General features: G+C 28.4%; 2 protein-coding genes across 5 annotated transcripts; both read left to right on the forward strand.

Annotated features, from left to right (window-relative positions):
• Positions 1-2,007: 2,007 nt before the first annotated feature.
• LOC121231949 (cytokinin dehydrogenase 3) lies at positions 2,008-6,534 on the forward strand. Its single transcript, XM_041117097.1, has 5 exons — positions 2,008-2,737; positions 3,456-3,583; positions 4,168-4,443; positions 5,255-5,524; positions 6,066-6,534. Exons 1-5 carry the CDS (start codon positions 2,131-2,133, stop codon positions 6,072-6,074), a joined length of 1,290 nt encoding a protein of 429 aa, XP_040973031.1. The 5' UTR covers positions 2,008-2,130; the 3' UTR covers positions 6,075-6,534.
• Positions 6,535-17,195: 10,661 nt separating this feature from the next.
• Positions 17,196-21,468, forward strand: LOC121231950 (putative transcription factor bHLH041). 4 transcript variants are annotated; one of them, XM_041117098.1, is made up of 8 exons: positions 17,196-17,494; positions 17,682-17,783; positions 17,890-17,998; positions 18,107-18,139; positions 18,822-18,884; positions 18,985-19,659; positions 20,037-20,420; positions 21,160-21,468. In XM_041117098.1, the coding sequence occupies exons 1-8, from the start codon at positions 17,376-17,378 to the stop codon at positions 21,226-21,228; spliced, it is 1,554 nt and encodes a 517-aa protein (XP_040973032.1). In that variant the 5' UTR covers positions 17,196-17,375; the 3' UTR covers positions 21,229-21,468. The 4 variants fall into 4 exon arrangements, with proteins under 4 accessions (XP_040973032.1, XP_040973033.1, XP_040973034.1 ...); XM_041117099.1 differs by having other exon boundaries at positions 18,822-18,878; XM_041117100.1 differs by having other exon boundaries at positions 18,107-18,121.
• Positions 21,469-21,953: the final 485 nt, after the last annotated feature.

Raw genomic sequence — 21,953 nt, forward strand, 5'->3', positions numbered from 1 at the left:
TATCCTAAAACTTCATCTTTAATGATTCTCCACACCATTTGCAATGTAAACCACTAAAACAAACTACCCTAATGCTCTATATAACTTAATTATTATAATATATGTGCATTAACATCCCGATTTATTATAATTCTCAAAATGAAATATTGATATAATTTGCTTAGATTCTTTTTCAAATTCGATAATATTGATTGATAGTGTAACATAAAATACATTCCTAGCTCACAAGCTCCCTGAATTTTGTAAGGTAATGTACCCCAAAAACCTAGTATAACATCTTTGGATTTCATTGAATTTTCAGCTGAATGAAATTCAAAATTCAAGTAATTTTAGGCATATTCTTTTATGAAAATCTTTAACTTGTAAATGAGTTAAAAAAGAATTTTCCTTTTTACATTTATATTAAAATTGTAAGTGGATATTATTTTTTTAAATAATAAGTGGATAATTTATTCAAATTACTAAATACATATATGAGGTTATAATAATGAAAAAAAATTGATTATAATTATTTCTTTGAGTAAAGTCCCATTAGATCCTCTTGCATGTCATGGACCATGTATTCATAATTTAATTCATCTTTAATATTAATTTATTTAAATATCAAAATATATCTTAAAGATGGTATTGTTGAATTTATATATAATTTTAATTATTTAAATATTGAATCACATCTTAAAGATATATACATTCTAATAAAATCAAAATTTTTATGGACATCTTGAAGATGAATACCAATAAAACTCAATCTTTCTTTGACAATTTTGATTGAATAACCTAACCCATAATTCAATAATTCTTTAAACTTCGTTGACTTAAACATAGAAAATGCTTATAAAAAAACAAATCTTCCTTTATTATTTTTCACAAATAATTTAACTTAAATTAATTAACTTAAATATCGAAAAACATGCAAGAATCTTCTATTTTTCATTTTCACAAATATAACCGAACTCATGATAGCTTCACGACTTACAGCAACGAAAACATGAAGACAAATGATGATATAGAGGACAAAGAGAGTTTAATATTAATATGATAACTAATAATAAGAGGGCAGCTAGCTAGGTTATTATTATGGTCCCTAATTTGACTTTAATGTTTGATTTATATGTAACCTAAGATACATACAAACCAAATCAGCAAATCTTTGTAAAGAAGAAAAATCCGGCTGATGTCTCCACACACTAAGTTTCTCTACAATATGACAATATGATTGATTCAAATCTCTAATTCGAACATGAAATAACCTTAACTTATAAGATTTTTTTTTTTAAAAAAAAACCTAAAAGAGAAAAGAAAATTCTTAAAGATCCTTTTGATGATTACCCAAATTTGAATCATACTTTTAATAATAAAAGAAATTTGGAAACAAAGAAAATTTGGTATACAAGCCTAAAAATTGACCTATGCTTGATTAATATTAGCCCTCTTGAAAAAAAGAAAGAAAAGCAGCCCCACAAGAATGAAAAACCTGTGGGTGGCTGGCTGGCTATAGTTTATAGCTTGAGAAATCTCTGATGATAATACCATAAAAAGATAAAAAAAATGGTCTAATTCTGATTTTAGTCCCTCTATTATAAAGTTATAATTCCAAATTTATAACACTAGTAGCTACTGTTGTTAAAGTAATGACATAGAAATTTCTTTTTATTGATATCTAGTCGCAACCAAAATCCCATGTGGAAATCCAATCAAGTATATTCAACCTATTTAAAGTTGTTTTAAAAACAATTTCACTTCAGAAGTTTAATGACAACAATTAATGGAGGTATCAATCTGGACTTACTAATAATATTATAAAAATAGATGAGCCAATTATAGGGACTAAAATCAAAATTAGACCAAAACACATACTTTAATTAGCCATTGGATAACGACGTCGTTTCTTCCAAAACCTTTCATCGTCTTCCTGCAAAATTGCCTTCACCTTCTATTCATGTATTATGTATATATACATGTACGTGTACGTGTACATATACATATACATACACTTCCCTCCTTTCGCCATCTCTATAAAATGAACGACTCAAAGTCTCTTAAACCAAAGAAAAGAGCTGATAATCACCTTGTTTTCTTTCCCCTCTTCTTTAACCCTTTCTTTTACAAAGCTTTTGATTTGCCATTAAAATGGCTGTAAGCTTCCCAATTCCATCATACTTCACAGCTATATTCATTATAAGCCGTTTGATGTCCATCACGGGGATATCAAAGCATTTGAACAATAAGCTTCTCCCCCCACTTGATAACATTACAGACAAGCTCTCCCTTGACCCTTCCGCCATTGAATCAGCTTCTCAAGATTTCGGTCACATTGTAAAATCCATCCCCAAAGCTGTTCTTCAACCTTCATCCATTGCTGACATTGCCTCCCTCATAAATTTCAGCTACAACAGTTCGATTCCCTTTACTATTGCAGCCAAAGGGCATGGCCATTCGGTGAGGGGCCAAGCGATGGCGAACGATGGGGTCGTCGTCGACATGACGTCGATGAAAAAGCATCGGAACGGGACCGGAATCTGGGTCTCGAACGATGGGGTTTATGCAGATGTTGGTGGTGAACAGCTTTGGATCGATGTGTTGAATGCTACGTTGAAACATGGTGTTGCACCGGTTTCTTGGACTGATTATTTGTACCTTACCGTAGGTGGAACACTCTCTAATGGTGGAATTAGTGGTCAAAGCTTTCGTTATGGTCCTCAAATCAGTAATGTTTATGAAATGGATGTTATAACAGGTAAGATATTTTCATTTTCTAATGCTGAAAAAGATAATAAAACGTAAATAAATAAACTAATAAATTATTTGGGGGTTCATCTTGCTTTCAAATCTAGCTTACGGAGTCTTATCATATACAATTGTTTTGTATAAATACTTAGTTTTGTCGTACGCAGTCGTCATAAATAATTTTTGTAATGTTATTAATTCATTTATGTTTTATATTAATTTAATTATATTTTGTAACTGTTACAACATGCATTTATAATTATTCTATATTTGTACTTATAAACTCTAAAATATTAATTATTAATTTGGATTTAATTTTAAGGGTTTTAACAAGTTGGCTGCCTATAATTTATTATATAATGTCTATAAATGTATTCTTTAGGGCCCTACGATTAGGAAGCCAATGATGTTAGGGTATATACATTAATACAATATATAAAATGGTAATGCATTATTAAAAAAATAAATTAAAAGGGGTGATTTAGGGACTAAACTAAATATTGGATTTATATTTTATGTATAAATCCTTATAAAATGATAAAATTTCAAGACTTTATTTACATGACAGTATGTAAGTTTGATTAATTATAGAATAATAAATTGTTTGTAACACATGTTACGATTTACAGACAGGCAACATAGGACTCTCCAACATTATATATTGCTTGTTTGCATGCATGCAGTTATTATGGAGGGCTAAATTATATATTTGTGATTCTTAAATTCAGGAAAAGCTGAGATTGTGACATGCTCTCCAAATAAGAATTCAGAGCTATTTTATGCTGCTCTTGGAGGTTTAGGCCAGTTTGGAATAATAACCAGAGCAAGAATCCCACTTGAGCCAGCACCAAAAAGGGTAAATATTACATCTAATTTAAATTAGGGTTTAATTCTGCTTTTGAGTTTTTGAAATTTATTTTCTTTATTTTCATTTCTAAAAATTTTGTCTCTCTATTTGTTTAATATAAAAATTAAAATTCAATTAATATCACTGTTAATAAATTTTAATTAAATTTAAATATGAAGAAGTTTAATTAACAAGTCAATTAACAGTGTTATTAATTAAACTTTATTTAAAAAAAAAAGAGTTCGTAAGGGCGGATAGCATCTACTAGTATAAAATTATAGATCTTCAATCCTGTTAGACCAAGCCGACTAAGGGCATTACTACTCTATTGCCCGAATAAGCTACATAATAAAATCCAATGAAATTAAAAAAAAAATAGTAAACATTAGGTCTCATTATGTAAATGACCCAAAAGAGTAGACTTTAATATTTAAATAAATAAGTATAAAGAATAAATTTTAAATCTCCAAAGAGTATATAAAATTAAGGCAAAACCCTTTGTTTAATTAACCCCATTGCTACTTATTAATTTCATGTTCATCTCTAACTTTCATGTCTTTTTTGGGTTGAAATTTAACTTGGGTTTATAACAGGTTAAATGGATAAGAATGTTGTACAACGATTTCACAGCTTTTACTAGAGACCAAGAGCTTTTAATCTCCATTAATGGAAGGCATGACAGTCATGCATTGGGTTATTTAGAAGGTTCACTTTTAATGGATCATGGTTCACCAGATAATTGGAGATCATCTTTTTTTCCACCCAAACATCACCCAAAAATAACCTCTTCGATTATCAATCATCGCATCATTTATTGTCTTGAAGTTGTCAAGCACTATGATTATCAAACTCAAAACACTGTGGACAAGGTAAATTATAAATCAATCATCACATTATCATTTGATGAATATATGGTTTTTAGGTCAACTTTCAGATTTAGTTTATTTGTTTTAATTTGGTATAATTTAGTTTATTTATTTTAGTAATATTTTTATTTAATTTTTAGTGTTGGTTATTCTGATTAAAATGTTTATATAAATTTTTCTTATTGCAACACTAAAAGAAAAAAATTTATCATGTGATGAGTTGGAAATGGTGTTTTCTAGAAGTGATAAAGTAACATTTAGCCCCTAAACTTAGAAACTTTTTTCACCTTGATCCTTGAACATTTATTGTTCCACAACTGTTCGGAAACCTGATAGGTTTTCTTAATTTAGTCTCTAAACTTGGATTATATTAAAGTATGATGATGTGGCATTTTGAAGCTTGTGCCTCATTATCACCTACAAATTTTTTATAATTTTTGTGATACTTTTAAAAAAAAATTGTTTGTATATTTTTAAAATTTCCAGGTGATATCATCATACAGTAATGGAATCTGAGTTCAAGGACTAAAAGCTGAGAAAATTTATCAAGTTTTGAAATTAATGTGGACCCAAAAAAAAATTTAGGAACCAAATTGGGAAAAGTTTCATGGACTAAATATTACTTTATCGCTTTTTAAGAAAAATTCATATGAGCATTTTAACTCAAATGTGTAATGGTCGTATTTATTTGGATTAATTAACATTAATTATGCCAAATTTAACTATAGGGACTAAAACCATAAGTTGACCAATGATTTTATGTTGAATTATAGGGTAATAATTATTATTTTCTTTTGTGTGTGTGTATATATAGGAGTTGGAACAGCTTTTGAAAGGTTTGAGCTACATGCCTGGATTTATATTCGAAAAAGATGTGTTATATGCAGAATTCTTGAATAGAGTCCAAAGAGGAGAGCTGAAAGCTAGGTCACAAGGGTTATGGGATGTTCCTCATCCATGGTTGAATCTTTTTATACCCAAATCTCAAATTCAACGTTTCAATGATGGTGTTTTCAAGGGCATTGTCCTTGAACGAAACATTACTACAGGACCAGTCCTTGTTTACCCCATGAACAGAAAAAAAGTAAATTGCTTTGCCTCCCCCCCTTCTATTTTAGGGTTAATTCCAACTGACATCCCGAACTTGAAATTGGTCCCCGAACTTTAGAATGCTCTAATTGAGTCCTTAAAGTATCAATATCATTTTTGTTAGTCCAACCATCAGCTTGAACATTAAATGCTAGCTCTGATCTAAAGTGAAGTGACACATGAATCATATTTTAAACACGTGCATCTACTACATGGCCAGTTTGAATCTAACGTGCTAAGAAAAATAGATTGTTTTCATTAACATATTATATCCAAGTTGCCCATGTGATAGGTACAAACATGTTTAAAATTTAACTCCATGAATTTTAGATATGAGTCTTGTAAGATCCGAGCTAACATTTAATGCCTAATTGTTGACAGCTAAGCTGACAACAAGACTTGATTGATGCGATAATAATACTTTAAAGACTTAATTAAAATTCGAGGCATATACATATATTTACGGTGGAATTAACCCTATTATGGTCCACAATTTTCTTGAGAACCAAACATCTTACGTCATGATGTTTTGGCAGATGGGATGATAGGATGTCAGCTGTTATACCAGATGAAGAGATTTTCTACACAGTGGGGTTCTTGCATTCAAGTGGATTTGATGATCGGGAGGCTTTTGATGATCAAAATAAAGAAATATTGAAGTTTTGTGAAGAAGCTGGCATTGGGGTTAAACAATATCTTCCTCATTTCACTTCTAAGGACGAATGGGTTCATCATTTTGGTTCAAAATGGGAAACTTTCCAGCAGAGAAAATTTCAGTTTGATCCAAAAATGATATTGTCTCCAGGACAAAGAATTTTCAACAACAATTAAGTCCTTTCTCCTCTTTTTCCTTTTCTAGTTTTTATTGGCTTTCTAGGGGTTAAATGTAGTGTAAGTGTATAACTCTATGAGTTTAGCATATATATTATTTTTCAGAAATTTGACACAATCTTGCTATAGGCTTTTAATATTGTCTACATTTTATTTTATAATAATAGTAATTATTATAAGGTTAATATTTTAATGCATTAACTATATAATTCTATGCACTATTAATTAAATAGATGAATTTAGTTTTAATTTTTTTTGGATAAATATTAAATTTATATATTAATTTTAGACGTCAAATGTGTAATTTGATACATAAATTTAATTTGGTGCAATTTTATACATGAAACTTGAATTATAGTTCATATGTATACATAAAACTTTGATTTTAATTCAATTGTACACATTTAAAAAAAATAAATACATATATTTATTTTCATATTAGATTAATATAATTGTCTGTGTATGTAATATCAATATAAAATTATGCTAATTCGATAATGTTATTAGTGATTTGTGAAAAATGAATCAAATCAATTTTTCATGTATAAAATCGTAAAAAAAAATAAAAAAACAAAGTTCACATAAGACATTGCACATTAAATCAAAGTTCGTGTATAGTTTTAATATTTATCCTCTTTGACTTATAATGTGTCATTAGATTATGTGACACTTGAGTGATGAAAATATTATATAAAAATATATAAAATCAACATTAAAGATTGAACCCACACCCAAAGAATTTTATATCCCTCGATTAAACTTATCATCCCTATTAATATTAATATTTGGGTTAGTTTTTGGTAAATTGATAGTTTACTTTTTTTTATTCCATAAATCGTTTTAAAAAATTGTCATGTGTCTATCTTTTTTTAAAATATATTTTTTTAATATTTTATTATATAGGACACTTGCCAATCCCTAACCCTAGCTAGTAGAGTCTAAAAACTCTATTGATAGTGTACCAAATATTTTCGCTTAATTTTTTATTAAAGTTGTTGTTTAAGTTATTTAATTTAAAATATTATAAAATTATTGAAATAGATAAATACCTTTATAATAAAAAATTATTAGTCTTTAAAAGTTTTGATGTTTTAATTTTTCAAACTAAATTAATGTTTAATTAAATGATTATATAATTCAATAAAAAATTATAAATAATATAGATAATAATTCAAAACAAAATCATTACCAAGAATATCCTAAAAGGCTCATATTTCATGTGCGTGCATTTATGATTTATGTATAAATTAATAAGAGCATCCTAATAATTAGAGCTTATCTTCCTTCATGGTCTTACAATATTTAATAATAATACTCAAAAAAATATAATATTATTTTATTATTTTATTTATAATTAAATGTGAGTTTAGATGAGTAGTGTGTTTATCTGTGATTAGTATAAAAACAACCGTGATAGTGAGATTAGATATTGTAACATAAGACAAAAGGTAATCTAAACACACTGCACTATACCCCACCGTCCATCCAAATTTACCTTAAGCGGATAAGTTTAGTAAGCATTACATATACACATAAGGTAGTTTATGCTCCCGAGTCTTATATTTTTTGTACAATTAAAATTTAATCTCTTTATTTTTAATTTTAGGAGTTTAGTCTCTTTACTCTTTTTATCTAATAATTAAAGCACAGTTAATAACTCCATCAAAAGAATTTCGTTAAATTAAATTATGTGACATTTTAAAATAAAAGAAATTTATTTACATAATCAATTTAAAGTCATGTGGAAGTCGATAAGCAAAGATGAAAAATGATACACAATTCATTTTAGAATAAAAAACCATACAATCCTATCTATAACATATTTATTTTTCTTGTTTCACCTTCCACGTCAGATCGACGCACTCCTCAAATGTCAAATTATTATTTTAGTCTCTTTTAAGTTTTTAAAATTATAAATTAGATTAATTGTAAAAATACACTTTGTCTCCCAAAGATGAAAAAGTTATCAGTTTAATTATTTTAGAATTATAAAATAATAAACATATACAAAATAAAATTATACTTTAACTCTTTTAACTTTATCCCTATTCCATACGTATAAGATTCGCCGCGTGTATAATATTTTATCACATGAGCAAATCTTTTTTATTTTAAAAATGATACACAATCTAATTTAATCAAATTCTTTTGACTACAGTTGGACTTTAATTGTTAAATCAAAATTAGAATTAAAAATAGAAAAAAAATAATTTTTAAATGGGAAAAAGTAAAAGAAATAATTAAAGGAGAAAAAAATAAAAAAAGAGTATGATTGGTGTGGTAGGCAGCATTGCCTCCAATAGTGAAGGCACATCAATTAACACTACCACTTTATATCAAGGTAGCTAAACAATGTCTATTAAAAAGGGTACAGCTTTTAGGGTTTCATATTCCCTTCACTTTATTTATAAAATAAAAAACTATAGTATTAATTTAGTATGTGAATTATGATGTTAGCCGCAAGAATCACATTAAAAATAATTTATTTTCTCTTTTTTTCTATTTTAAAAAAATGCTTATTATAGTGTTTCGCAATGTTGGCATCTCTTACTGCATCTTGCTTAAAACCAGGAAACATAAACAGCATTTTGGCTGCTCCTTTTCCCATCATTTATTTATTACCAATAAAAGCTTGTTTGTGTTTTTAATTCTTTGTTAATCACTGTCTTAATTCCAACACCATTATTATGTTGTAGATTATTAACATCTTCTTTTCATATGTAACATGTTGAAGGATAAGCAAATATTTTCTTTTTCAAATTCGTAATCCTCATTATTTATATATTGTGTTAATTTAATTTTGATTCTAAAAAGAAAATTTTAACTCTCAATATTTATATATTGTGTAATTTGATTTTTTCTTTGTGACATTGAGGTTTAATTTTAAAATAATGAGAAAAGATGAAAATTATTATCTTGAATTTTTTTAGTATTTTCATTTTTTGGTATATTTTAGATCAAATTTAGTTGATTTTTTTTAAAAATTTTTTAGATGAAAGAAAAAGAAAACTACCAAAAAAAATTAGATTGCACAATATATAAATATTGAGAGTTAAAAATGCTATTATGCTAACTTTAAAAACTGTCACGTCATCTTTCCATTAGTCATTTAATGACTGGTGACAATAAGATAAAATTAAATAGTTAGGTGACCAAAAAAGAAACTTATCAATAATTAGGTGGGTATCAGTAATTTACCCTTTTATTTAATTATGAAAAATGTTTTTTTTTATGCAGAGCAAATCCAATTAACATGGAAAAATTAGGTTGCAAAACTTTAGAACATTCCTAAAGCTTCAAATACATGTGGAAGCAGTTTTTTTTCGTTTTGTTTATAATATGTACTTTTCCATGTTCTTGTGTTTCAAAATGAATTTCCTCTTAATTTCATAATATTCATTATTTCCATTATTTCATTTTGGTAAAAACATCTTTATGGGGTTTTTCTTAATCTCAAATTGATTCCTTTTAAAGAGACTGTTAATTTTGAAAATGAGTAACTAAAGACAATTATGTCTAAATATTTTTACTTTTAAATATGAACCCAAAAAAAGTTAATTATGCTTAAATACATTTTTCATACTACTATTTCTTTTATATTTACTAAATATATTGTGAATGTATCGTATTATCAAAGGTCTTAAAATTAAGAATAAAGCTAATTGAATCGAGAATCAATTAGTTTGACAGTTCAATCATAAAGGCTAAACTAAAAAATTAGATAATCGAGTCAAATCAATGTTGTTTGAATTAGATTGTCCAGTTGAGCTAATTAGACTAAGAATAGTTCAAGGTATCGATCTGAAGAAAGTCATTAGATCATTTGATCAGGAAATTAATACAGACTAATTAAACCAGACAAAAAATATTAAACCCGATTTTTAATTTTTTATAATTTATTTAATTAAACCGATTAAATCGATAACCTGATTGATTAGATCAACCGACTGGACTTTTTCATTATATTTTTTTATTCAACCCTGATCTTATCTATTTTGTGTTTTAGGTGTTAGTTCAACCATTGAAACCAATTATTTTTCTATTCAATTCTAAAATGAGGACTCTTCTTTGGACCCAAGCCACAAGGGATGGGCCAACCAGCCTGCCTGGCCAGTAAAGCTCCTACACACCCACAAATTCTTCACTTATGGGTTAACCAGCCCCCTCGGTTTTAGGGTGATATCACCACTTACTTACAAAAATCAAGTTCCAACTTTAGAAATAATATTGTTTGAAAAAAATTATATGTTTAGGTATTTAAAGATAACTGTGTAAAATGCTTAATATTTGATTTAGATTTTAAGATTGATTTGATAAAAATTAATTGCTATTATTATTATATTTAAACTTTTAATGATCTTGTTAATAAAATAATATTAGTGTTTGAATTTGTTAAATTTTTTATTTGTCAAATACAGTCTTATGAATGTGACTTAATTCAAGTTTTAGGGTTGATTTATGAAATTTAATTACTAATATTATGAATTTTCATCAAATAAACTCTAAAACACGAATTAAACACTAAGAAATTAACACCGCTACTTTCATGTACCAAAATGTAAATACAAGCACCTTGGACCAAAAAATATCATAAATTCCTCATCAGAAAAAGTGTTAAACTCAAGTACCAAATTATGTATTAAACTTTTTTTTATTAGTACCTAGAAATATTCAAGCAGATAAATATATAAATCAATATCGAATAACTGTTGAGTGCAATGATAAAATATATCGTTTTCTTAAGAAAATAACGTAAATTCAAATTTTTAAAAATATATTATTGATAGAAATAATCATAAACTTTAAAAAAATATATTTTTATAAATAGTAAAATTTTAATTAAAAGATAAATTTTAATTGAATGTTACTAATTGACAAAAGTATTCATTTTTCAGGTGGGGCACATGTATAGTATCAACATCATATGTAGTTGTTTAATCTTAATTCGAAATATGAGCTTCATATTTACCTAAGTTTATCTAGATTTGTAAATGATTAATTTAAAATTTAATTATTTCGTAAACAAGCGGTGCAAAGTTTTAAGAAATTGAAATTTTGATACATGTCTTCTTCTTTTTTTAATTTAGGCTCAAACATATTATTTTTAATATTTTATTTATTATTTATTATTTATTATTTATTATTTAGTCATTTGATATTTTTTTCCTTAATTAAATATACGAATATAAACTTAACATATTTTTAATGCTAGTTTTTAATGCCATGCATGTTACATGTGATTCACATATTTATTGTTTTAATTCATAAAATAAGTTCTTTTCTTGAAAAATAAAATAAGATGTTTTTATTTCATGTAATTAAAGTAAAAAAATATTATTTGGATTGTTTAACGTAATTAGAATATATTAATTATTTTGATAATTAAATATTAACAATAAAAGCTTAAAATCATAATTAAACTATGAATGAAAAATGAAACTCAAACTTTTCGTGACATTTTAGCTATTAATTTAATGAAAATACATGAATGCTAATATATCTATTTTGTGGTAGTAAATTTTAATTTTACATTAATGAAATAGCAGTAAAAATGTAATTCAAAAAATAATTTAAATTATAATAAAAGTGTAATTTAACATGGATAAAAAATGTCATTTAACATGCACGGATGGAGTGAAATTTACTAAATTCCATTCACCAGAAAATCAATCGAGTTGTGACGATATTTTAGATGGGAGCTAGACATTTTTTGGGTTTAGATGTCTTCATAGCGTTTGAAGATCTATCTTTTAGCTTTGAAACATATTTTGAATTACTCAATTTTGAGTTTGATATATTAAGTTATGATTATTTAGTAAAGACTAGGCGATCAAAATTTTTTGATTGGATTTTTACAAAAATTACAAGTTTTGGGCTTATAATTCCAGTTTAATTCATATTGGGTTCAACTTTTAGACTTAATTTTTATTATATACGAGCCACATATTGTATTTATTAGGTTTTATTATTTTATTATTTATTTATTCGGGATTTTAGATATTAAAAGGTTTAGCTTCCATTTAAGCACTTTTATAAATGTTAGACCATTATATGACCATTTTGAAATATTAAACCCTTACGAGAACATCCTCTAAAAGGTTAGATTCCAACATTTAGCCTTGTTTTTTCCTCTTTTAAGTAGTTAGATTTATGACCTCATTTGTCTTTATTAGTACGAGACACAAGTACTGTAACATCCCAAATAATATAAGGTAATCCTTCTCACACTTAACTTCGAAATATGTTTTGTTTGTTTGCACTTATCGTCCAATATCAAATATATATATGGAAGAATATTTGATGTACTGTTGGTGCACAAGTTTTGTTGTAGGCCAATTTTGGGCCCTTCTACAAAATACCCACAGCCCAATAAACCCAAATATTTAAACCACTGACCCACAAAACCCAATACACAGAAGCCCAAACCCCTTACAAACCCAAAACTCAAAACCCCAAAACCCTAATCAGCCGAACCACTCACCGTTGCCCCATGTGCGCAATCACCCAGCCCCCACGCGAGCTGCCAGACCACTTCCTCCTCTGCCCGAGACCTGGCACTGCCCATACCGTCTGACACTCCCACCACCAACACCGGCCATACCTTGCAAAACAAAGGGGACACGCAAACATCAAGTTGTAGAGAAATAAGACAGTGCACGAATGACTATAAAGAGCCAAAAACACAACATTGTAAGAGGGGGGATTTTGCGATGAATAAAAAGGAGTTTATTTTTGCATCAATATTAGTAGATTGAATACAAGAAATATTCAAAAATACACATACAATCAGTGACTCTAACATCAAATCAGAGATTGAGAAAACAAAAAACGATAAGGCCTAAGGTAAATTTTTCATTTTCTTTACTGTTTTGTTTCTTTTTTTTACATATAAATATTTAAAAACATTATAAATATAAATATATTATTAAGTAAAAAGAAAAAGAAAAAATCTAAAATTTTACCTCATCCGGCCACCGTGCGCCGGCGCCGGCGAGCCTCCGGTGGCCGTCCAGTGACCGGTCCGTGGCCGGTGCTCTCCCCTCTCCTTTCTCCCCTCTCTTCTTCTCTCCCTTTTTTTTCTTTCTCCCTTTCCCAAATGAAATTTTTTAAATTTTTTTATCTTTTATAGGGGACCAAAACGCACCATTTTGGTCCCCCCTTAATGCAGAAAACGACGCCGTTTTGAGTATGGGTTGGGTTGACCCGACCCGCTCCGACAGGATCCGCGTGTTTTTTTAAAGCGGAAGGGCTATTTGCGCAATCAGCCCTTCCGCATTTTCATATTTTGCAATCAAGTTATTTTGTTTATAAATTAGCCCTGAAATCTATTACGCTTTGCGATCTAGTCCTCCTTTCAATGACGCCGTTTCAAATGTTCGGGTAAATTGCTTATTTAACCCTCTGCAGTTACACGCGCTTTCAAATTGATCCTTTTATTTATCTTTTTGCTTTAAAATTCGCCCACAACTCTGTTTTTATTTAATTTTAGTCATTTTTTTGTGTTTTTTTGTTGTTTATTCTTATTTTCTTATTAAATATTCTTATTATTTATATAATATTAGTACCATTACTATTACTATTGTTCTTCTTATTATTATTATTACTATTATTATTATTATTATTATTATTATTATTATTATTATTATGTATTAGTTTATGTTTTATTATACAATTATATATTTATAATACGTATATATATACTTAATATAGTTGTATATGCCTAAGTATTATTACCTTTTTTATATGTATATATTACCTAAATGTTTTAGTATTATGTATATTCTTCATATGTCGTATATATGTGTTCTGAATATACTATACTTTATATGTATCATATATTTTTAATGTCGTATTATTATGTTTTAATATTATATATTTTCATATTATATTATATACATATACTTTTATATATTACTATGTGTATATTTTGATATTATCAGTTATATATTTCTTATGTATCTCCATGTATATATTTGATATTGTCCCATGCGTATGTTTGCGTAGTCTTATTAATATTATTTATGTTATTAGCATTTTAAATATGTATCATATATGTTCATCGTTATATATTATGTATGTATATATATTTTCAATATTATTAGTCATATTTATATATATATATATTATTCCATGTACATATTTCTTACTCTTATGTATATATATATCCTTAGTACCACGTTACATATATATTGTGTATATACTTGTTTTCTTACCCCTATTATATTCATTGTTAATACATTTATTTTTTTTATATATGTATACATACCCTTTTTGTAATAGTATTTTTTACACATATATGTATATATTTTATTTTATTGTTGCTAGTTATGTACTTTTTTTACTATCTTATACGTACTTCAAACATTATACATATAGTATATTTCTAACACTACTACTATTTATATAAATATTTTACGTATATACTCTTAATTATCTTCGTATGTGTATTCATTGTATTCTTATTACGTTCTCGTATTCAATGCTAACATTGCATTTGATCTTGCATGCACGGTTATTATTTTCTAATATTATTGTTATGTTTGTTATTTGTTTCAAATATATCAAGCCGTTTCATTTGCTTATTTTCATTTCGTATCAATTATGTCTTGCATTCCCTTGAAAATTACGTTCCGATTTTCTAATTAATTTCAATAGTCAAGGCAATATATCGATTTAACATTAAGTCATCAAGTTCATCGCTATGTTGGGTGAACGTCAATTGACTCGTGTTAAAGCGATATACCCTTCTCAAAAAATGGAATAAACTAAAATTTCTCGTTTTTAATCGGATCACGACTAAATTTTACATTGAACCCGTATTTTTGAAAATCAAGACAACCTGTGTTTATGAGATACCAATTTTGGGCGTCGCGAGGGTGCTAATACCTTCCTCGCACGTAACAGACTCCCGAGCCCTATTTTTTCTCTGGATTTCGACGTAGACCCGAACTTAGCCTTCTTTTGTTTTAAAAATAGATCTAATAGGTGTTCGATCACACCTATAAAAAAGGATCGATGGCGACTCCTTTTTATTTCAAAATCGAATTTCAGTTTTCAAACTTTTTCACTAGATCGCCACAATTAGCGACCCCAAACTAAAATTTCTACGTCGCTACAAGTTTCATGCACCATAGTAAATAGTAATGTGACACATCATCATTAAATAACACAAAAAATAATGAAGGGTTTATAAATAAATACTAATAAATTTATCTAAACATAATTAAATAATAATTCCATTATAAATTTTAGACTCTAAACCCTAAACCCTTAAACACAATATCCTAAATTTGATAATTATTAATATTTTTTTTAAAATAATTACAATTAATGTTTAATTATATTTAGATAAAATTATTAATAATTATTTACAAGTTTTCTATTTTTTATTTAATTTAATAACGATATTTTATATTATTATTCACTAATCATGACTATACTCCGAGGGTACATTAAATCCTATTTCTATATGCGTGCGGTGTTGGGGATGTAGAAATACAAATCATATGCGGTCGTTAAGTTAAAAGAGAATTAGCCAAAAGTCTTAACCGTTCAAAAACATTTCCAATTCTTCGTCTTCACTTGACTTTTCCAATATGGTAGGTAATTAGTAATAGTATTAATTAAAATAAGCTTACTAATTATTAATGAAAAAAAAATTTGGTAAGACACAAGTTGAAGATGGGAGCATGTATTAATAATTCTTCGATTCAGATATAATCACGTGAGTCTTAAAAAATCGATAACATATTAAAATCATTAGGAACAACTAGGAAAAAAATATTTTATTATAAAGTATTTTATATATTTTCATATATCAACATGACATAAATAAATAAATAAAGAACAAATATTTGCTTTCCTTTTAGATTTAGTGTTAGTGACACACACTAAAATGGGAAAGGATTGTGTTCATACAATGGTAGACTCAATCCAACATGGATTTATAAAATTAGGGCATGGTGTTTAGGTCATTAAAAACAATTATAAAAGTATTTTTCATATAATATTATTAGATATGTGAATGTTTTAAATGAATTTTTATTTCATCTGCTATATTTTATATTGATTTAATTTTATGTTATAATTGTTGTAAATGTATTTTTTTATACAATATTAAAATTAAAAACGGGATAATACGATTCAAATTCATGTTAAATGAATATTTGATAAAAAATAAAAAATTTAAAAAAATATATTTAAAAAACTAATTGCAATATTATAGTACATTTTTATTTAACAAAAACACTTTAAATAAAAGAAACTTTTTTTAAAAGAAAAATAAAAAAGTGGGGTAAAAGGGAATCTGCATTCCCTGACTGACTATTTTCAAAGAAAATCATGGAGAAGGAAGACTTTGAAGTTTGACCATTACTTTGGCAGGCTGGTGGGCTGGGCGGGGTCTGCCTATTCTCTTTATTTAGTGTTAAATTCTATTTTAGTCCCTCTAGTATATTCAAATTGGGGATTTAGTCCCTATACTTTAAATTACCATAATTTAATCTTTAGTATTTTCGTTAATAAGCTTATACGAAGTTTTCTTTTAAAACCCTGAAATTCCTAATTTTAACCTCAAGTTTCAAACTTTTTTTTTTTAAATCCACATCACCCGATTAACAAAACTTTTTTAAACGGAACTACTGATATAAACGAAGGTATAACATTAATAGCAATAGAAAGATGAAATTATATCTAAAGAACTAACCTTCCACCAAAGGACTAAAATCATAATTTAACCTTTTTTGCTTTGAGTATATCAATCAATCTCCTGAATACTTTTCCAAGTTCTCCCCTTGTATATATATAAAGCTTAATTTGTTCTACTTTTCAAAAAAATAAAAAACCTCTTGTACCGCTCAGCTATCTTAGTTTCTTATCATTTATTTTTCTAAAAATAAAAAAAAAACAATCAAATGACATGAACCCTAAACCAGCAGTATATGGGTCCGTAAAAGGATCTACCTGCTAAGAAAAAACCCCAAAGAAAAAAAAGGTTGGAATAATATTTGATTTTCATGGACGCCATCTTCAACCTCGATGAAGCATCACGAGCTGAATTCCTGAATTTACTCATGCAATCAACTTGCTGTTCTTACATTTGCTTATGGTCCTACTCTTTCTTGCAGCAAGCCAAGTATTTATCTATCTATCTCTCCTTCATCATCATCTCTTTTCTCTCTATATATTTCCTTTAAAATATATATAAACACCATGCTTACATGGGTAAAAGTTAAAAGTGGTAAAATTGCATTTTAATCCTTTTAAATATTTGAAATTTTTGGGTAACTGGTGTTTTGTTTTGTTTTGTTTTTCAAAAACAGCTGTTTAATCGGTTTGGATGGGTGTTGTAGTGAAGAGAACAGCCAAGCTTTGGGGTTGTTTCTTGAATATAAGCAATTAATATTTCGTCTCGAAAATGATAAGTATGGGCAAATTTTTCTTACATTTTTTTTTTGGGGGGGGGGGGGGTGGGTTTCTAGTTTTAGACCAGTTTGCCATTAATCTGTGTGGGAATTTTCTGTATTACAGTGGACTAGTTCCAGGTTTTGCTTTTAAGAATAATCAACGTTACATTGAATTAAGGGAATTGGAGCTTCAAAACCGAGCATTCCATGAGACACAAAGGCAATTTTATCGGGTAATAAAAATAAAATGCAAATTTTACATTACAAAAGAACTAACTGTAATAAATTTTGGTTTTCACTTGAAAATAACCAGACATATAACTCTGTTTTTATTATTGCAGGTAGCGGGGATTAAGGTTTGTTTTCAAACCAATGTATGATTATGGAGCGTTTCAAACTTTTTGAATTATTTCTGCTTGATGTTAAGATTTCCAAAGTAGTTTTGAATTTGTGCCATTCTAATTAATTAATCTATTCCTTCTTTGGGATCATTTTGGATCTGATTTATCTAGGTTTTTGGTGAATCAATGTATAAATTTTAAAGTTTTTTTTTTTTGTTAATCACCCTAAAATTTTCTATTCAAATCATTTTAAATTCACATCATTTTAACTTGTTTTGGTTTTTGGTGAGCAAATGTATCATTAAGTAGGTTTTAACATTTTCAAGGTTCACAACCCTCAAGTAATTAAGTCAAGTTATTTCGAATTTGGGCATTCTAAATTACTTATTTGAGTATTTTTTATTGGATCTAACCTGTTTCGGTTTTTGGTGAATCAATATATAATTAAGTAGGTTTTAAATTTTCGATGTCATTTTAAGTTTATGATATTCAAGTTTCTGGGTCAAGCCATTTATATTTATCATTTGGATTTCGATTTATTTCAATTTTTTATAATTTTGAGTTCGAATTTAATAGGTTAAGAATGGTACTTTTTTATGATGAAATTAATAGAATAAATTTATATTAACATCCCTCGTTAAAGCTTGGATTGTATAAAAAAAATATTATCCTAACATGTACTTGATTTTGTGTGTTATATAATTAAATATCACAGACGGCAGTATTCATGGCATGCAGAAGTGGAGAGATTGAGTTAGGGTCGTCAAGTATGGTACAAGTAAACAAAAATAAACTCTCCACATATTATAATGCCGCCATTGCTTTTGTTTATTATATATATACATGTATATGTATATCTAATTTGTCAATAATTGTAGCTTAACATGGAGAAGGAGATGAGAAGTTTCTTCTCAGAAGATCAGCTTCCTCAATCAACTGACCAGAATAGGCCGTCTTCGTCTTCGTCGTCGTTAAGATCGTTATCGACGAGTAGTCCGGATTCTTCTTTGATCTTCACCGTCCCGACCACTCATGAACCCGCACCCTCTTCCTTGCAACAAGACGCAATCACTCCCTCCTCGATCAACGATCCGCGTCGAGCCATGCAAGCCTTTTCTCAAACGCGGAGCAACATTCCGCTACCGACGTTGGAGAGCGAAAACGCCGCGATGACGAGAGCGATTCTCGCCGTTTTAACTTCTCCTTCTTCTTCTTCCTCCTCCTCGTCGACTCCCTTTCATCGAAACCAAAGTTTACCCTACAATAACTACCGGCTAAACCCTAAAGCTAGCGCGTTTAAGCGCTACGCGACTGGGTTAGGCGCTAGCCCGGCGACGACGCCGGCGAGGGCTAGTTTACGAGCTCAAGCTATGATGAAAAGGGCCATTTTGTTTTATCGAAAATTCAATTTAGCGAGGCGCGAACAACTACTGCGAAGCCGCCCCGGCCCCACTAGCAACCAGTTGCACCATATGATGTCGGAACGGAAAAGAAGAGAAAAACTCAATGAAAGTTTCGTGGCATTACGATCCCTTCTTCCTTCAGGCACCAAGGTACCCTTTAACACCATTCCTCCCTCAATTACATTTCTTATTTTCTTTATTTAAAAATCTTAATCCTAAATTAAAGGGATAAAATCATATTTATTTTCTTTAACTTTAAATTTTTTCCCATCTTACTCTTAGCTCTAACTTAACACTATTTCTCAATTTAGCACATCATCACTCTTGAATAGAATTCCTAGGGGTCAAATTGAAAAAAAAAATCAAATTTCGAGACTAATGTGAACTCAAAAAAGTTCTGAGATTACTTTATCCCCAATTTAAACAAGATAATTTAATTTTTCAAGTATAGGGACTAAATCTCAAACTTTGTTAAAATACAGGGATTGATGATAAATTAACCATAATTTTGTTGGGTATTGATGTAGAGAGACAAAGCATCTGTGCTGACGACGGCGAGGGAATACTTGGTTTCATTGAAAGCTCAAATTTTGGAACTCAATCGGCAAAAACAGTTATTAGAAGCCCAGATTTTGCCGTCCAAAGGAGGAGCTGCTGCCATAGAAGTTAATGATCCATCAAACGAGAGAGTTAATGTTCGGGTCATACCCGTACCCGAATCAACATCCGAAGAAAGACTCGCCGACCTGAGAGTTACCGTCAGAGGTGAACGGCCGATCATCGATATCTTAATCCATTTGCTTGAATTCTTGAAGCTCGATAGAAATGTGAGCTTGATGTCCATTGAAGCTAACACGGGTGTATCGGAATTTGGCTCCGTTAATCTTGTTAGCTTGAGACTCAGAATCAAGGTATGCAAATTCTGATTGGTTTTGGATTCGAGTTTAAGTTATTTTGAGTTTAAGTTAATTTTTAGTTCGAATTTATTTTTTAGGTTTGATATTCAGGTTAGAGTGGTTTCGAATCAACTTGAGACTAGATTTGTAAGTTGGGAAGGGATGATAGTTTCGGGTTGGATTAATGTTTTTGGATCTTCCGAGTTATTTTGGGTTGATTATTAAAAGTTCGAGTCAACTTTTACTTCGGGTCATTTTGAGTTTGGGTTATCTTAAGTCCAATTCACTTTGAGTTCAAATTTACTCAGGTTTCAAGTTTACTCAAGTTTGTTAGTTGTGTTTTCAAGTTAAATCATTTTTAGGTTTTTTTTCATTTAAATTTGATATTAGGGTCAAATTACTTTTCATTATTTCAAGTTGAAGTCATTTTAAATTTGAATAGCACTGACTCTCCGCATCAAGTTAGGAGAGAGCTTAGTTATTTTTTTAAAAAGTTTTTTGGGTTTTAGTGAGATTTCTCAAAAAAAATTTGAAGATTTAATGAAAAATTATTTTTTAAAAAAATAAGATTTTTAAAAATTTTGAAAGGTTTAATGAAATTTTTTTCAAAAAATTTTAAAGGAATTAAATCCCAAACTTCCATTACTTTACTGTTCGCCTCTAACCATTTGGTTCATTCCAGATTCAAATTATTTGGAATTTAAAGTATTTTAAGTGAAATTATTTTAAATTCAAATTTGTGAAAATTTTGTAGGGCGATGGATGGGATGAATCCACCTTCCAGGAAGCAGTGAGAAGGCTAATCACAGACTTGGCACAGTGATTTAATCACCAGTGGTCAAACTAATTTTTTTCTGCGGTCAGCAGCTATAATTTGTTTTTCTTTAATACTGTAATTATATTCATTGACATTTAACCATTATAATATGTAATTTTGAATTTTGATCGGCTTATTCTAGTAAATTCTTCTACTTCCTATACTTTTTTTTATATAATTATGTTATTGTATATCAAATTATAAATACGTGTATTTATTACATAAATAATTTTGATTTTATGTGTTAACAAACAGGCAATGCCAATAAAATTTAAGAATGTATTTTCTTTTGTTCTCACACATCAAAATCCAAAACATCTATGTCGTCAGTACACATTAGTCATCATGTTTTAAATATATTCCACTTAAATTAGAAAATCGTTTTAAACTTTGAATCATAGAGTGAGGACCACTAGAGCAATTAAACCTTATCAATCAAAGCTTTGCATATATATAAATGAATTAGTTTGATTTTCTAAATGTATGACTAAATAAATTGTCGCCCAAATTGACTGACAGTACTGTATGGATGAAGTGGAAATTATGAAAGCAACCCCTTTTTTTGAATGAGCAAGCAACCCACCTATAAAATCCAAGAATAAAACTTTTAACAATATGCATTCAAAGTTGGTCCAAATGTCAATACTACTTTACTTTTCAATACAATCAAACTATTGAAACTATATTTCAGGTGGGTTGGCTAGCTACTTACATAGTAATGTATACCATGG

This window comes from Gossypium hirsutum, chromosome A07 (genome assembly GCF_007990345.1).
Source record: "Gossypium hirsutum isolate 1008001.06 chromosome A07, Gossypium_hirsutum_v2.1, whole genome shotgun sequence".
Lineage (NCBI taxonomy): Eukaryota > Viridiplantae > Streptophyta > Magnoliopsida > Malvales > Malvaceae > Gossypium > Gossypium hirsutum.

Bases quoted from the DNA above. Each gene is read 5' to 3' on its own strand.
- LOC121231949 (XM_041117097.1), top strand. From the start codon at position 2,131: ATGGCTGTAAGCTTCCCAATTCCATCATACTTCACAGCTATATTCATT. The intron at 2,738-3,455 runs GTAAGATATTTT...TCTTAAATTCAG, and splicing joins TGAAATGGATGTTATAACAG to GAAAAGCTGAGATTGTGACA. The intron at 4,444-5,254 runs GTAAATTATAAA...GTGTATATATAG, and splicing joins CTCAAAACACTGTGGACAAG to GAGTTGGAACAGCTTTTGAA.
- LOC121231950 (XM_041117098.1), top strand. From the start codon at position 17,376: ATGGACGCCATCTTCAACCTCGATGAAGCATCACGAGCTGAATTCCTG. The intron at 17,999-18,106 runs GTAATAAAAATA...TTATTATTGCAG, and splicing joins CACAAAGGCAATTTTATCGG to GTAGCGGGGATTAAGGTTTG. The intron at 20,421-21,159 runs GTATGCAAATTC...AAAATTTTGTAG, and splicing joins GCTTGAGACTCAGAATCAAG to GGCGATGGATGGGATGAATC.